Source organism: Balaenoptera physalus (assembly GCF_965194825.1).
Source record: "Balaenoptera physalus genome assembly, chromosome: 5".
NCBI classification, from domain to species: domain Eukaryota; kingdom Metazoa; phylum Chordata; class Mammalia; order Artiodactyla; family Balaenopteridae; genus Balaenoptera; species Balaenoptera physalus.
In genome coordinates this window covers 58,541,599-58,559,081 of record NC_138884.1, presented here as the reverse complement: position 1 = coordinate 58,559,081, position 17,483 = coordinate 58,541,599, and the positions used below count along the sequence as shown (strand labels likewise).

The window sequence follows — 17,483 nt, the reverse complement described above, 5'->3', positions numbered from 1 at the left end:
TGTTGCGCAGCACGGGCTCTAGGCACGCGGGCTTCAGTAGTTGTGGCATGCATTCTCAGTAGTTGTGGCTCGCGGGCTCTAGAGCACAGGGTCAGTAGTTGTGGCGCACGGGCTTAGCTGCTCTGCAGCATGTGGGATCTTCCCAGACCAGGGCTCGAACCCGTGTCCCCTGCATTGGCAGGAGGATTCTTAACCACTGCATCACCAGGGAAGTCCTCCCCACTATTTATTAAATCACAGTATTTTCATGTCAGTACAGTTAATTTTTTTGAGTAGCTGCATAGTATTCAACTGAAGAATGTAGCACAATTTATTTAGTTTTTCTTCTCTTGATGGACAGTTGTTTCCAATTTTTTCCTATTGTAAATAATGCTGCAAGGTTTATTTTAAAGTTCAGTTCAAATTTTAATTCCTGCAAATTTATTAAAAGCTTGGAACATTTCACCTTTCTAGATTTTGAGGCACACTTTAAATTTTTGATAAACAGTTCTGACTTTTCTCGTTCAAATATATAGTGGAAGCGTTAGGGTGAAGTTATGATGTAAACAATGATTATTTACAATTTTCTTTTATTAACTTCCCATCATATACCATAACCCTAATGGATTATGCAACCCTCTTGGTTCAAACAGCTGTAATAGGTATGTTTAGAAAGCTCTGGTTCTACTGATTTCTCTTAATTCCTGAATTTATATGACTTACTTTATTTGACTTCTCTTCCACCACTTTCATTTTTCAAGTCTCTGTGAAAAATCTATTTGATCTCTGTAACAAGATTATAATACTACCTAGTTATTTCGATTTGTGAAAAGACTATTTCCATGACATCCCATTTATTGATTTTTTTTTTCCAAAATAAATGGTATAAATTTGGGGGAAATTTTCATGTTTCTTTTTTGTTCTTTTTATTCTATTAATGCTATTTCATTTTTCCCTGACAGATTCAAAAGCTTTGTGATAGAGTAGCTTCATCTACTTTACTGGATGATCGAAGAAATGCTGTGCGTGCTCTCAAATCATTATCTAAGGTCTGTAACACTTTATCAGTTATTAAGTTTATTAAGTTGGATATTAGTTACTTAAATAACATTTTTCTTTTGTGCAGAAATATCGCTTGGAAGTGGGTATTCAAGCTATGGAACATCTTATCCATGTTTTACAAACAGATCGGTATGTCTCTATTTAATTATTTTTCTCCCTAATTTTTCTTGAAATTTTAATTAATTTGTTTTAGAGCCACTATTCCAGAAATGATTGACATACTAAGGCTATTAAGTTTTTACTTTCAGTTGTCATTTCAATAAACAGTTATTGGATACAAGGTGCAAACCACTGCTAACTAAGCATTAGGACAGACATAATCTCAACCTTCAGGGGTTGAAAGTTTTCCATTACATAAAAATGTAATGAAGTTACTGCTAATTAAAATTTGGAGTTTGAATTGACCAAGTGAATCTGTTGATTTTCATTCAGATATACTATAATGTACTGTTCTCTAATATAATATGAATAATATGGTATATCAGTTATTCAGACTTTCTTTTTTGGGGGAGAGAAATAAACTGTACTAATAGAATGATGTCTTAAGGGAAAAATCACTCAGCCTAGTTTTTGCTCTTTCAATTTCTCTTTAGGAGAGTATCTGCATCTTTGGTTTTAATTAACAACTATACATGAATAATTTTCAAATTTTACCCCTAGTTAATAAATATATCCTAAAGCTTTAGCTGTTCAACAGACTTTTCTACCATATCAAGAGCTCTCAGAGGTATCTTAAATTATAAATGTTCAAAAGTTAATTTGTCTCTAGTTGTCCTACTCCTGTTCCACCACATCCCCCCTACCCACCCAATCCACTTCAACTGCCTTTTGACCCAAGTTCATCCCAGTTAGCACCTTTTCATTAAAACAGGAAACTGGAGGATTTGTGCTGAACTTATCCCTCTCCTTAACCCATTATGCCCATGCAGACAAAAAAAAAGCTGGAATCCGTGAATTTTCTTCATTTCCATTGTTGGGCTTAGTTCTGGCTCTCAATATCAATCACTCAAGCCATTTTCATAGCTGCTGTATTAGTTATCTATTGCTGCATAACATATTACCTCAAAACTTACTGGCTCAAAATAACAAATACTTATGTCACAATTTCTGTGGATCAGGAATTCAGAAGTGGCTTAGCTAGGTGGTCTGGTTCAGGGTCTCTCATGAGGTTGCATGCAAGATGTCATCCAGGAGTACAGTCATCTGAAGGCTTGACTGGGGCTGGAGTATCTGATTCCAAGATGGCTCACTCACACTGCTGTTGGCAAGAGGCCTCAGTACCTCACCTTGTTGCTCTCTCTGTAGGGCTGCTTGATCATCCTCATGATATGGGAACTGGCTTCTCCCAAAGCAGGTGATCCTAGAGAGAGAACAAAGCCACAATGCCATGTAGGACTTAGTCTCAGAAGTCACATATCATCAGTCCCATCACATTTTATTTTATTAGAAGCAAGTAAATAAATACAGCCTACACTTAAAAAGAGGAGAATTAGGGTTCACCTTTTGAAAGGAGCTGTATCAGAGAGGTTTTTTTGACATATTTTAAAACCACCACCACCTCAAACTGTATTCTTTGCCTCTGATCGCTTTGTCCTTCCATTCATTTCAAGAATTTCATTTCATTTACATTTCTGTCTGAAATGTAAATCTTCTATCACTCACCTATTTAATGTATTTCACAGCTCCGTGCAGTGTGAAGTCCAAGTTCCTCAAACAAAGCAAAGCATATAAGCTTTTTAAAGATCAAGATGCTGTTTGTCTAACCTCATAACCCCTTTTGTAATTATATTTCAGCAATGCCCAGCTGCTTGTTCATACCAGTTAGAACCTTTTCTATCCTCCTCAGTGTAACCCACATTGTCTACCTTTCAAAGCCTACTAATTCTAATGTGTTTGAATAAATCCACTGGATATGTCAAGACTGTCTGTTTTATTAACACCAGAGTGGGCAACTGCAGTAGGCAGAATAATGGTTCCCCCAAAGATATTTATATTCTACCAGCACAACCTATGAATGTTCCCTTAGATGGCAAAGGGGCTTTGAAGATATGATTAGGTTATGGATTTTGAGATAGGGGAGATTATGCTAGGTTATCCAGGTGGGCCCAGTATAATCCTGAGGCTTCTTAAGAGTAGAAGAGGAATGCAGAAGAGGAGGTCAGAATGAGGTGATATGAGAAGATCTCAGCCTGTCTTTGCTGGCTTTAAAGATGAAAGGAGGCCTCTAGAACTGGAAAAGGCAAGGAAATGGATTCTCCCCTTAAAGCCATCAGAAAGGAAGGCAGTCCTGCTGAGACCTTGATTTTAGTCCAGTGAGACCCATTTCAGACCTCTGACTTCCAGAACAGTAAGGTACTATATTTGTATTGTATAAGCCACTAAGTTTGTGGTAATTTATTACAGCATCAGTAGAAAACTAATAAAGTAACCCAAGTCAGTTACCTGCTTTAAACAATATTCCAAGTTATATGAGAAAATGGGCCTTAGATCAAAAAAACTTCAGTGTGATTATTATACATACATATAATTTTTCTTTTTTATTTCATGTGTCTTTATACATTTTCTCACTGAGTCTTATAAAGTTGGTAATGAAACCACTAACATCTTGATATGGAAAACAGAATCTACCTCTATGTAAAGTGGCCCTTATTGTCATTTTTAGTGCACAGTAGAAAATAAATGTGTAGATACTCTTGATATAAAGGTTAAGAAATATATTTTTTAAAACATTTATAGCACATTTACTGTGTGCCAGGCACCATGTTTAGAAATAGGGTGTACCATATAGCCTGGTGAATGTGTGAACTAATAATTGATCATGTTAGAGGCTGATGGGTGTTTTATTATGACCCTTAGGCAACAAACAAAGCCAAACTTCTCTGAGCCTTCTTGTGTTTCATTCCTTCTCTTGTGCTAAATTCCCTTTCCATTTGCTTCCAATACTTATCTGTTATCTTCTGTTCTCAAAATGTTCTGTGAGTGTTTTCTTAACTTCATTGATTGCAAAGGTCTATATTGTGCAGCCATCTCTTTCCACTTCTCATCTTCATTACTCTTTTATGCTTCTGCTCTTGGCCTAACTAACACTCTCAGAATCCTTCAACTGAATCCCCTTCATGCCTGGCTACATCACAGAGAGTTGTGTTCCCTTTCTTGGCCTGGCTTGAAACTCTCCATCTGTCCATGGGTCTGCTTCTCTTATAGCCATCTTGAGGAGAGACTGCTCATTCTCCCAAGTCCCACACTCAGGGCCTGAAAGTTGTCTGATGGAAACTGGTGTTTCCAAACCATGACACCTCAGTAGTTTTTTGGGTTTTTTTTTTAAGTGTACATTTCAACGGTTTTAGTATATTCACAAAGTTGTGCAACTATCACCGCTATCTAATTCCAGAACATTTTCATCACTTCAAAAGAAATTCAGTATCCATTAGTTGTCATTGCCTATTCCCTCCTCCCCCCAGTGCCTAGCAACCACCAACCTCCTTTGTATCTATATAAATTTGACTGTTTTGGACATTTCATATAAATGGAATCATACAGTGTGTGGCTTTTGTGTCTGGCTTCTTTCACTTAGCATAATATTTCAAGGTCCATCCGTGTTATAACATGTATTAGTATTTCATCCCTTTTTTGTCTGAATAATATTCCATTGTATGGATATACCATATTTGTTTATCCATTCTTCTGTTGACAGACATTTGGGATATTTCCATTTATTGGCTGTTATGAATAATGCTCTTATGAACATTTGTGTACTCGTTTTTGTGTGAACATATGTTTTATACAAAGGAATGCAATTGTTGGGTCATGTGGTTTAACTTTTTAAGAAATTGCCGAACTCTTGCATGGAGGCTGCACCATTTTATATCTTCATCTGAAGTGTATATATAAGGGTCCAGTTTCTCCTCACCAACACTTGTTATTGTCCCTTTTTTAAAATGGCCATCCTAGTGGGTGTAACTCGGCATCTTATTTTGGTTTTGATTTGTATTTACCTAATGACTAACGATGTTGCATATCTTTTCATGTACTTATTTACCGTTTGTGTATCTTTTTTATTTTTTTAATGATTATTATTATTATTATTTTGGCCCTGAGGCATGAGGGATCTTAGGTCCCTGACCAGGGATTGAACCCGGGCCACCTGCAGTGGAAACGTGTAGTCTTAACCACTGGACCACAGGGAAAGTCCCCTTGTATATCTTTTTTAGGGAAATGTCTAAGTCTTTTGCCTGCTATTAATTTGGTTACTTGTCTTTTTATTATTCAATTGTATGTACACATTCTGGATACAAGTCCCTTAACAGACATATGATTTGCAGATATTTTTTTCCCCATTCTTTGGGTCGTCAAAGGACACTTTTTTTTTTTTTAAATTTATTTATTGTATTTATTTTAATTTTTTTTTGGCTGTGATGGGCCTTCGTTGCTGCACGAGGGCTTTAGTTGCGGCGAGCGGGGGCTACTCTTCATTACGGTGCACGGGCTTCTCATTGTGGTGGCTTCTCTTTGTTTCGGAGCATGGGCTGTAGGCGCACGGGCTTCAGTAGCTGTGCACAGGCTTAGTTGCTCTGCCGCATGTGGGATCTTCCTGGACCAGGGCTCGAACCTGTGTCCCCTGCATTGGCAGGCGGATTCTGAACCACTGTGCCACCAGGGAAGCCCCAAAGGACATTTTCTTGATAGTGTCCTTTGAAGGACAAAAGTTTTTAATTTTGACAAAATGCAATTTATCTGTTTTATCTTTTCTTGCTTATGCTTTTGGTATCAAATCTAAGAAACCATTGCCTAAATCCAGTGCTTTGAATATTTGTACCTGTGTTTTCTTCTAATAGTTTTATAGCTTTAGCTCTTACATTTAGATCTTATATCCCATTTTGAGTTAATTTTTGTATATGGTGTGAAGTAGGGGTCCAGCTTCATTTTTTTGCATGTGGATATCTAGTTGTCGTAGCACCATTTGCTAAAGAGATTGTTCTTTCCTCATTGAATGGTCTTTGCATCCTTGCCAAAAATCAATTGAAATAAATGTTAGACTTTATTTTTAGACTCTCTATTCTGTTGATCTCCATGTCTGTTCTTATGCCAGTGCCACAGTCTTGATTACTATAATTTTGCGGTAAGTTTTGAAATCAGAAAATGTGAGCCCTTCAACTCTGTTTTTCTTTTTGAAGATTATTTTGGCTATTCTGGATACGTTGAATTCCCATACAGATTTTATGATCAGCTGGCAGCTGGGATTTTTATAGGGACTGTGTGAATCTATAAATCAAGTTGGGGTATATTACCATGTTAACAACATTACATCTTCCTATTCATGAACACAGATTACCTTTTCATTTATTTGAGTTTTAGGTAATTTCTTTTAACAGTGTTTTGTTGTTTTCAGTCTTGTACTTTAGTAAAATTTATTCCAAAGTATTTAAATCTTTTTTATGTTATTTAAATGGAATTGTTCTTTTAATTTTATTTTCTGATTGTTCATTGCTAGTATACAGATATACAACTGATTTTTTTTTTAATTATTATTTATTTATTTATTTATTTATTTTTGGCTGTGTTGGGTCTTTGTTTCTGTGCGAGGGCTTTCACCAGTTGCGGCGAGCGGGGGCCACTCTTCATCGCGGTGCGCGGGCCTCTCTTGTTGCGGAGCACAGGCTCCAGACGCGCAGGCTCAGCTGTTGTGGCTCACGGGCCTAGTTGCTCCGCGGCATGCGGGATCTTCCCAGACCAGGGATCGAACCCGTGTCCCCTGCATTAGCAGGCAGATTCTCAACCACTGCGCCACCAGGGAAGCCCTGATTTTTTTTTTATATTGAGCATATGTCTTTCAATTTTGCTGAATTTGTTTACTAGTTCTAATAGGTTTTTAGTGGATTCCTTAGGATTTTCAGTGTACAAGATCATGTCATCTGGGAATAGGTGTAGTTTTAGGTCTTCCTTTCCAATCTGTATGCCTTTTATTTCCTTTTCTTGCCTAATTGCTCGAGCTAGAACCTCAAGTTCAGTGTTGGATAGAAGTGGCTGGAGGAGACATCGTTATCTTGTTCCTCATCTTAGGGGTAAAGCATTTAGTCTTTCACCGTTACATATGTTAGTTGTTGGATTTTCATTTTCAGGAAGTTCCCTTCTGTTCCTACTTTCTCAATAGTCTCTTAAAAGATGTCCCTCAAAATTTCTCAAAAACAGGAATGATAAATAATAATAATTTTAAAGACCCACTTCATTTGAGATTTATATCCTCTGGTTGTGACCCCTTTTGTCCCTCATCTTTGCTTTCACTCCTAGTCACTTCTTCATATTCACTGGATCTTTCTGACCTGTATCTCACCCTTGCTTTTCACTCTATATGCCATCATCCTCCATCATGCTTTCAAAATTTGTCTGTTTATCAACAACTAAAAAATCTTATACTTCCTGAAACAAAAGAGAAAAGAAAAAAAGAAAAAAATCTTACACTTCCTGACATTATAAATAGTACATGTTTACCATAAGATTTTTTTTTTTTTTTACAAAATAAGATATAAATCAGGAAAACAAATTCTAGAGGTCCAACTTATATAAAGATTATATATATATTATAAAGCATATATGTAAACATACAGACTTATAAAATTACCTGGCTTGTACTAATTTTGCTGGTTTTAAAGTTGGGTTTATTTTACAAATTTATTTATAAGGTTTTCTTAAAATATATATAGACACACATGAATGTATATATATATTTTTTGCTAGATTGGATCATTCTGCACATTAATTGTTAATATTCAGTTTTTTCCTACTGGCACTAAATCAAGGGTGTTTTAATTACCATGTCATTAAACATTCTTTAAAAATACATTTTATAATTGTTGCTATAGGTATGGATTTACCACACTTTTTAAAAAAATTATTAGACATGTAGGTTGCTTCTAATTTTTCACTATTATAAATAAAAATAAACCTTTATACATCTTTACAGTTTGCACTCTGATATTTTCTTAGGGTAGGTTTTCAGAAATGGGATTAATATTTCCTACAGTCTTGTTAAATAAGAGTATAAAATGGTCATAACAGCTATACTCTAACTAGCAGTGTATAAGTATAATAATTTCTTTCTTCCAGTTCGGATTCTGAAATAATAGGGTATGCTTTGGACACACTATATAATATAATATCTAATGATGAAGAAGAAGAAGTAGGTAAGTTTCTTTTACTGTGTTCTCTGTACATAAAATCAACTGGATTGTGCCAATTTTGCTGGTTTACGGTTGAGTTTATTTTATAAATTTATTTATAAGGATTTTTTCTTTTTTTCTTCTTTTTTTGTTTTCTGCTTTTTGGTTTTTGTTTTTCATCAATAAAGGGAAGACATTAGCTTAGTTCCAGAAAAATATCTTTAAGATGATTGCTTTGTATGTGATTTGGAGTTGGAATTAGATTCTTCTTTTTTAAAAAATATTTTTCCCTCTCTTTGTATTGATTTTAGTTGAGCAGAATGAATATTAGTATTCTCTAGATTAAATAATCATTTTTGGCTATTGATTAAAAATCAGACTATTTTATTAATGTTACCTGGTGAGCAATATGAAGTTAGAGGGTTTTTCCTGATATATACTTAAACTTTTCACATAAGACTTACGTTAACTTATAAAGAGCAACAATTTTTTAAATTTAGAAGGTTTTGTCATGTTTTGTTTTGTTTTGGTGATGCCACGCGGCTTGCGGGATCTCAGTTCCCAGACCTGGGACTGAACCCAGGCCACAGCAGTGAAAGCCTGGAATCCTGACCACTAGGCCCACCAGGGAACTCCCAGCATGTGAAATACTTGACTGGAAGTCTATACATTTTGTTCCATTTATTGTAAAAACATGCACTGAGTAACATTTTACAATGCTGTTGAAGAGTGCTTTCCTCATATCACATTGGCTGTTGTAGTAGGACACAGTGGGCCTTTCATTTTTCTAGACAATCAGAAGGGCGATCGATATTCATGCATTTTATGTCTAATTTAGATGGAAGTTATAGGGTCTTCCAAAATCTGAGTAGACAAGGCATAAGGAAATGTAGATAATATTGAGTTTGCACATATTTTATTGAAATAACAGTAGAACAGAAATATATGTAGATATTAACTTCACAAAATACCAGTAGTAGGGACATTTGAAACTGGGCTGTGCTGAATAGTCACAATTTCTTAGACTTGAATATCCTTTTTCTTAAATTTTTATTTCTCTGTGATACCTAGCTGACAATTTAACTTTATTAATTTCTTTAGTAAAAAATCTTTAGCAAACATAATTTGGTTCCCATGGAAAAAGAGGCTGTCGGTCACATGACAATACTTAAATACAGTACACGCAAGAACACACTTTGAAGATAAAGATACTTATTTCTCCTAGTCATTTCTCAGATGAGAAAATTAGATACAATACACTTGTTAGAAAACATTAAAGAAAAAGACTCCTCTTAGTTGTTTCAGATGGAAAATTTAGCTCTTTTCTAATTTGTAGTGATACTTTTTGTGTTTTAAAAAACTATATAGCATCAATTAGGTAGTTTTCCTTTATTATAAATTTGCAATCTAATAATGTTTAAAGTCTAACTTTTTGCTTCCCTTAATGTATTTGGCCTCCTTATTTTTAATTCAACATCTAAAAATGATTCTTTGGATGAAACAGGATAAACGATTCTTTGGAGAAACAGTAGTAGAATCATTTCTTCTAGGAAAGATTAAAATATGAAGTTAGGGTAATAGCCTGAAAGGGTCAATTTTTAAAAATCTAGATATTGAGAAATACGGCCTTCAGTTCTGTTATTGATACTCTCTCTTTACTGCTTCATCAAAAGATAATTCTTAGCTGCCATAATGAACTTCATTTTAGAGTTCTTTACCTTGAGGATATTTTAATAACCCTTCAATTTATTGATAAATATGTCTCATAATCCTACATTTATAGCATATGCTGTATCTCTATTAGGATATCTCAGATTTGAGTAAAATGAGTATGAGTCTCTTTCAAGAGATTATATTGTTTATTTGATGTTTTTAAGCTCTTATTTATTTTATTGTGAATACTATTACATAAGAAAGTTTTTTTATCACCCACTTTTTATTTATTTCTGTCTACCTTTTCAGATGATATTGAAGGTAAAAGATTGCATTTAATATGCATGATGCTTTTAGGCATAATTTCTGATAATATAAAAGGACACTGTCAAGTGAGTTTCTTCTGGCTGGTACAAAAAATCTTGAGATTTGTTTCACTATGTAAGAATTTCTTCATTAAAGAGGAATATTTGATAATCTTATATTACTATTTATTGTCTCTATGGCTACTAAATCTATTTTCCAGAACACAGAAAATATTCTAGTGCGTATTTTAACAAAATTAAGCTTTTTCTCTGGTAGGACAATCTATTCGAATTACTTTTTATATACTTCCTGGGGAAAAAATTTTGAGGCAGTTTATTTAAAAATAAAAATAATATTTGAAAATGTATACATATATATGTATACATATAAATTTTACCTATATTCAATAAGAACTGGAAGGTATTCCAGTTCAGAGAATACTTGTATGTTGATATTGTCCCTTTAAAATAATGCATGCACAGTAATGTCTGGTTACTGACATTTTTTATATTAATTTATAAAACTCACCAATACTGTCTTTCTTTTTTCTGGTGGTCCTTTTCAAGTTCCATTTACTTTTAACATTGATACTTCTTTTCCTCATAATTTAAGTAACCACATTTTATTTTGTTTTACCATTTTTCGTGAGATCCTTAACTTTTTAAAATGAGGAAGGAAAAATCCTTTTCTAAAGTAGGTTTAAGATGGTACATAACAAAATTGCCTATACCTAACAAGAAACTAACAAAGAAACTAACTTATTAAGCTGTATAGCATTACCTTTTGTGAAATTTGAACCCCTTGTTTGAAAGCAGATAATATTGAGCATTATGCCTTGACTCTTGTGACAATGCTATTTCCTTGTTGAGTAGTACAGATCAGTAGTCATTGTTTCTATTATTATTTCATCATATTTGTATAGAGCTTTAAATCTTACAGTGCTTTTATGTCCATTATCTTATTTGATCCTCATAGCAACCTGTGAGGTAGGTGACATTTTTGTCTTTTCTAAAAAGATGAGGAAATGAAAACCCAGTGATCATGTAACTTACATAGTATTGTCTAGTAAGTAGGGTAACAGGATTTTTTTTGATACATATTTTTGTATTCCATAGATTTCTGATTTAATAAATTATGGCCATTTTTCTGACTAGATTCTTTATTAAATCTTGTAATTTATATAACTAGTTTATACGATGCAGACAAATGTTAAAAAAATATAGGTGTACTTGTTTAACTAATTGACCACAGTGTAAAAGAAGGTTACTTGATATTCCCTCACTCTGAGATAGGACTACTTTTATTAGAATATCTCTTTCTATAAAGCCGTTTTGTCCTCCATAATATGGGTTATGAACTTGATATGGAGTGGAGTTCCAAAGAGAAGGTCCAGAATGTTTTTTATATTGTTTATACCACTGGAAAAAATACAACTGTAAATACATATGAAGAATAAATGTATATACAAATATTTAGTTAAAAGCCAGTTACATAAATAGGCCTGAAATGTTTCCAGAGGTATATAAGGACTTTTTAAAAAGCAATCTTTAATTTCATGTACCTGTCATAGGTTTATTTTCACTATAATATCAAAGGGCCATTTTGTTCTTAATTTTTCATTTATCTTACAGTAAAGGGACATTTACTTTTACAGGTTATGATAAGTATACCAAGTAGTATATCAGCTATAGGATGTAAAAAATAGACTTAGCTCTAGAATTTTTTAAATATATTGGATGAGAAAGGATGGTTAGTTGTCTCACACCTTTGCTTTCATGTGAAATAGATATAATATTTCATGAATCTAGTTTTAGTTTACAACCTTTAGATATAATTAGTGTAGTAGTTTTAGCTTAATTTACTTCTACATCAAAATAGCTTTGTATGTTACTTTAATTGCTTAGCAAATTTTTGTAGGACTCTACATTAAAATTCAGAAGTGCTGTCTTAAGACTATAACTTAAAGGAAGTAGAGTATATCTCACTAACACTTTTTTAGTTGACAATATTAAACCAGAAGGAGCTGTAGATTCCTGGAACTGGATCATATTTTACTAGTTCAATTCAAAACATAGATCTTAATTATATACTGCTAAGCTATAGTATTTTATACAGTATAGCTACAGAATAAATCCAATGCACAGTATTAAATCTACTTCCTGCTAAGTTTTTAGCATGTGCTCAATGCATACATTGAATTAAGCTTTTTCTTGGGTTAACCCTATGTTTCTTAAAGTATAGCACAAAAGACCTAGAGTTCTCTGTATTAAAAGGTGTCTATGGTTAAATAAACCTAACATAGTATATCCCGCTCTGAAACTTCACAAAATTTACATTAGTATAGTAAATACTGAGAATCCTGCAGTAAAGAAACCTGTTCAATTTTGTTTAATCCAAATACATTTGTACACCTGCACTTGCTTTCATGAGGTACCTGTTAACGTGCCACACAATCCTGCATTTCGAGAAATACTAACCAAGGCTTAAACCCACAGCTTAATTGTTTGTATTTATCCACATAAAAATATTTCAGCATTTTTTAAATATTTCATAGGAAGAATCCATCAAGTCTGTATATGGTTTTCCTCCCTTCCTTTATTTATTTATTTATTTATTTTTGGCTGCGTTGGGTCTTTGTTGCTGTGTGCGGGCTTTCTCTAGTTGCGGCGAGTGGGGGCTACTCTTGGTTGCGGTGTGCGGGCTTTCTCTAGTTGCGGCGAGTGGGGGCTACTCTTGGTTGCGGTGTGCGGGCTTCTCTTGTTGCGGAGCACGGGCTGTAGAGCACAGGCTCAGTAGTTGTGGCGCACGGGCTTAGTTGCTCCGCAGCATGTGGGATCTTCCCGGTCCAGGGCTCAAACCCGTGTCCCCTGCATTGGCAGGTGGATTCTTAACAACTGCACCACCAGGGAAGCCCTTCCTCCCTTCCTTTTAAGATTAACTTACAAGTTTTTGAATATTCTCCCAAATGTCAATGAATTTTATTTTGAGCTCTTCTCTAGAAGTCACAATCTTTGCGCCCAAGGGCATTATCTGTCTTATAAGCAAGATTGGCCACTTAGTATTTTAAATAATAAATAAGTTCCTAATATTAAAAATTGGGAGGTTTTGCATCAGTTTTTAGATTTTAAACTTCTCTTTTTAAAAAATCTGAAGACCGACAACACCTGGGCCTGCATTCTCCCACGGCAGAGTCAGCTGGAGCTGAGTAACTGCTGCTTTCCTTAGATCGGGCACGTACTCTCCATCCTGTCTGTAGTCTTATACCTGGCCTGCTTCATTCACATACATTACTGTCTTGCCACTGTAGTTGAGTTTATACTCTCTACTGTATCCACAGTACTCAAATAAAAACCATTGTAAAATAAATTATATTTCAAAAGCATTTTATTAATTATATACCCAAGAGTTGTTTCATGCAATAAATATGAAAATATGCAAATGCAAAATAGCCCTACAAAGCATCGCAATTAGGTCATTGCATTGCTGTGATAGTACTTTCTAGAGGGAAACAGTTCTAAGGTGGAGACAGTTAAGTTACTTGCCTTTTCAACATAAATTTCTCACATATTTGGAGAGCTATTTTCTTCACATGTGTGGGCCACTTTTTGTAGTTTTCTTTATCTGCTTTTTTATCTATAGAATTTCATTAGAATCTGGCTAATTATTTGTTCTTGGTACCATCCGCCACAGAGCCATGGTTTGTTAGGGTTCCAGGGTAGGTAAAAACAAGATAGGCTCATTAGCCCAGTGAATCTTGTGAAATTTTATTGGATATAGGGCATTTACCATACCATGGGAATCAGGGCTCTTATTCATAGCTGATTCCAAAGAGGGAGATTTTCAAAAGATTTTATTAGCTCCCAAATTTCCATATCTTTTCCAATTTCTTTGTCATCTCCCTTTCCATCATCATGTCACCTTGCAAATAAAATGGGAAGGGTGTGCACTCTTGCTACTTACCCAGTCTGAGTTTTTTTCCAACTCCATGGTAAATTCAACTTTGAGCATTGAAAACCACAATGTACCATGCAAAACTTTACATTCAGAAGTGTTTGAATAATTAGGGCACAGGATTTTATCTGCTCCCAATGGAACAACAGGAAATCTTTTAAGCAGATCAATGATAGATATCGTCCCTTGAGTCCACGCTAGTTATGTTTGAGTATTAGACTTCCTTCTGATTAATATTAGACCTTTGTAGCATCAAGCCTTTGCCACCTTAACTTAATACCCTTGACATAATAATTGTGCAGTAACATGTAGATAGCTTTCAAGTGTACTTTTTTTCATCCCTTCATGCCCCCCCTCTATCTGTTTTTCCTGAAATAATGGAAATATTTCAGTGGAAATAATGACTGCTTCCCTAAACAATTCTTCTGAAGCCACCATTAATCTAAAAAATTAAACTTGAAGGGCAAAAATTAATAGTTTACTAATGTTAAAAATGCAGGAAATTTATTTTTATTTGGCATCCAAACAACCATAAACTCAAGTAACTACTTATTTTGGGAGATTGCATGCAACTTTTATGAGAAAGAGATATAAGGTAAAATATCAGTAACAGGATTCGCTTACAGACAAGCATGTTTCTGGGAATATCATAGGATATACGTTTTTTTAAACATCTTTTGCATCTTGGTGATAATACTCATTAATAGTAACCTTACAAGAATCTCAAAATCTTTTTGAATCATCAAAAGAAGATTGTTATGTTCTGTATAATTTTAAAACTTGAGGGAATTCCCTGGTGGTCCAGTGGTTAGGACTCTGCACTTTCACTGCCGAGGGCCCAGGTTTGATCCCTGGTCGGGGAACTAAGATCCCACAAGCCATGTGGCGCAGCCAAAAGAAACAAAACTTGATAATACATGTAGATATATAGCATATAATAAATCTTAGGACTGTGGTTCTTAAGGGCAGTTTGGCCCCTCCTGCCACCTAGAGGACATTTGTTAACATCTGGAAATATTTTTGGTTGTCACAACTTGAGGATACATAAGGGAGTGCAACTAGTATCTTGTGGGTAAAGGCCAGGGATGCTGCTAAACATCCTAAAATGCATAGGGAGTCTCTCACAACAATGTCATTGTCAGTAGTGCCGAGGTTGAGAAATCCTGCTTTAGAGATGATGTTGCTGGTGTGAGTTGAGCACTTATCACTCACCAAGTACTGTGCTGCATGTTTTATCAATCCTTATTTCGAATCCTCAAAGAAAACCCTGTGTAAAAGAAAATTGTTCCCATTTTACAGGTAAGGAAACTGCAGCTTGATATATTTGGGCTGTTTGCCCAAAGTAATGTGACTAAATGGATGAATATGGCCTTAATTGGTCTGACTCAAAAACCTTTGTGAGCGTCTTCCTTTTTACTGTATTGCCTCTCAAGAAAGTATTTGACTACTCCATACCCTAGCCATTCTGTTCATAAACAAATTACTTTTGCCTGTGTTAGCAATTTCTCTTTTCTCTTTTAGCAATTTCTCATGTCTCTTTCATGTTAAGTTCAGAGGTAGTACTTGACAGTTAATTGCTCCTTTCTCTTTGAAACACTTTTCCACTCATTTCTCAGTCTCCACTGTCCCCTGATTTTCTTTCTGTCTCACGGCGCTGCTCTTTCTTTGTCTCCTTTGCTGTTTTCTTTCGTCTCCCCAGCCTCTTAACATTGGAACATCCCAGGGCACGGATTACTTTCCTTCTCTGTCCTTTCCTTTGGTGATCTCATCTAGGCTTGTGACTTCAAATATAGTCTGTATGCGTGCCTCTCAAATATATGTGTCCAACCCAGACCTCTCCACTGATGTCCATAATTGTATATTCAAATACTTACTTGATATCTCCAATCGGATTTCTTTTCCCCACACACAGCTTTATTGAATTATAATTGAAATATAATAAATGTACAGATGTACAGTTTCATGAGTTTTGACATGTATAAACCCATGAAACCATCACCACCACCACCAAAATAATGAACATATCCAAGTTTCCTTGTGCTTGTTTGTAATCCATTCCTCCTCCTTCTAGCCCCATTCAATCATAGATCTGTGATTACTGTAGATTACTTTGCATTTTTCTAGAATTTTATGTAAATGAGATCATACAGTATATACTCTCTTTTTGGTTTTTTTGGTCTGGCTTCTTTCACCCAGCATAATTATTCTGAGTTTCATTCATGGTGTATATCAATAGGTTAGTCCTTTTTATTGCTGAGTAGTATTGATATTTTGTTGTGTGAGTATATAACAATTTGATAATCCATTCCCCTGTTGGTGGGCATTTGGGTTGTTTCCAAGTTTTTAGCTGTTACATTTGAAGCTTCGTACTACGTACAAGTCTTTTTGTGGGCATGTATTTTCATTTCTCTTGAGTAAATACCTAGGAATAGAATGGCTAAGTGATAGTAGGTATATATTTATAAGAAACTGCCAAACTGTTTTTCAAAGTAGTTGTACCATTTTACATTCCCACTGGTGGTGTATGAGAATTCTAGTTCCTCCACATCCTCTCCAGTACTTGATATGGTCTGTCTTTTTAAATTTTAGCTGTTCTAGTAGGTGTGAAATAGTATCTCATGGTAGTTTTAATTTGTATTTTCATAATGAATGATTATATTGAACAATTTTTGATGTGATTATTTACCATCCATATACCTTTCTATTCTTTGGTGAAGTGTTTATTCAGATCTTTTGTTCATTTTTTACTGGATTGTCTTCTTATACTTGAATTGTAAGAGTTCTGTATATATTCTAGATAAAAATCCTTGTGATATATATTTCACAAATACTTTCTCCCAGTCTGTGACTTGCCTTTTTATTTTCCTAACATTGTCTTTTGAAGAACAAAATTTTTAATTTTGATTAACTCCAGTTTATCAGTTTTTTTCTTGTATAATTTGGGCCTTTTGTTTCCTATTTATGAAACCTTTGCCAAACCTAAAATCACTAAGATTTTCTCCTGTGTTTTCTTTTAAAAGTTTTATAGTTTTAACTCTCACGATTAGGTCTGTGAGCCAATGGGTCTATTTCTGGACTTCCTATTCTGTTGGTCTCTATGTCTATCGTTTTGCCTACACGACATGTGTTGGTTACCCTACCTTTATAATATATCTTGAAATTATGTAGTGTAAGTCCTCCAACTTTGTTCTTTTTCAAAATTATTTTGGCTCTTTTTGGTCCTTTACACTCCCATATCAATTTTAGAATCAATTTGTCAATTTCTACAGAAAAAACTTACTGAGATTTTGATTGGGATTCTGTTAAACCTACAGATTGATTTGGGGCAAACTGACATTTTCACAATACTGTGCCTTCTAATACAAGAACACAGTA

At 34.6% G+C, this 17,483-nt stretch overlaps 1 protein-coding gene across 3 annotated transcripts in view; it reads left to right on the top strand.

Moving 5' to 3' along the window:
- The window catches only part of USO1 (USO1 vesicle transport factor), an 85,743-nt gene that overhangs the window by 22,933 nt on the left and 45,327 nt on the right, over positions 1-17,483 (top strand). For 2 of the 3 annotated variants that reach the window (XM_082463755.1, XM_082463757.1), the window contains exons 2-4: positions 942-1,028; positions 1,106-1,170; positions 8,146-8,222. In XM_082463755.1, coding sequence (XP_082319881.1) covers positions 942-1,028; positions 1,106-1,170; positions 8,146-8,222 — 229 coding nt within the window. Of the gene's footprint in view, positions 1-941; positions 1,029-1,105; positions 1,171-8,145; positions 8,223-17,483 lie in introns of those variants that run through there. The other variant, XM_082463756.1, reaches the window with a different exon arrangement.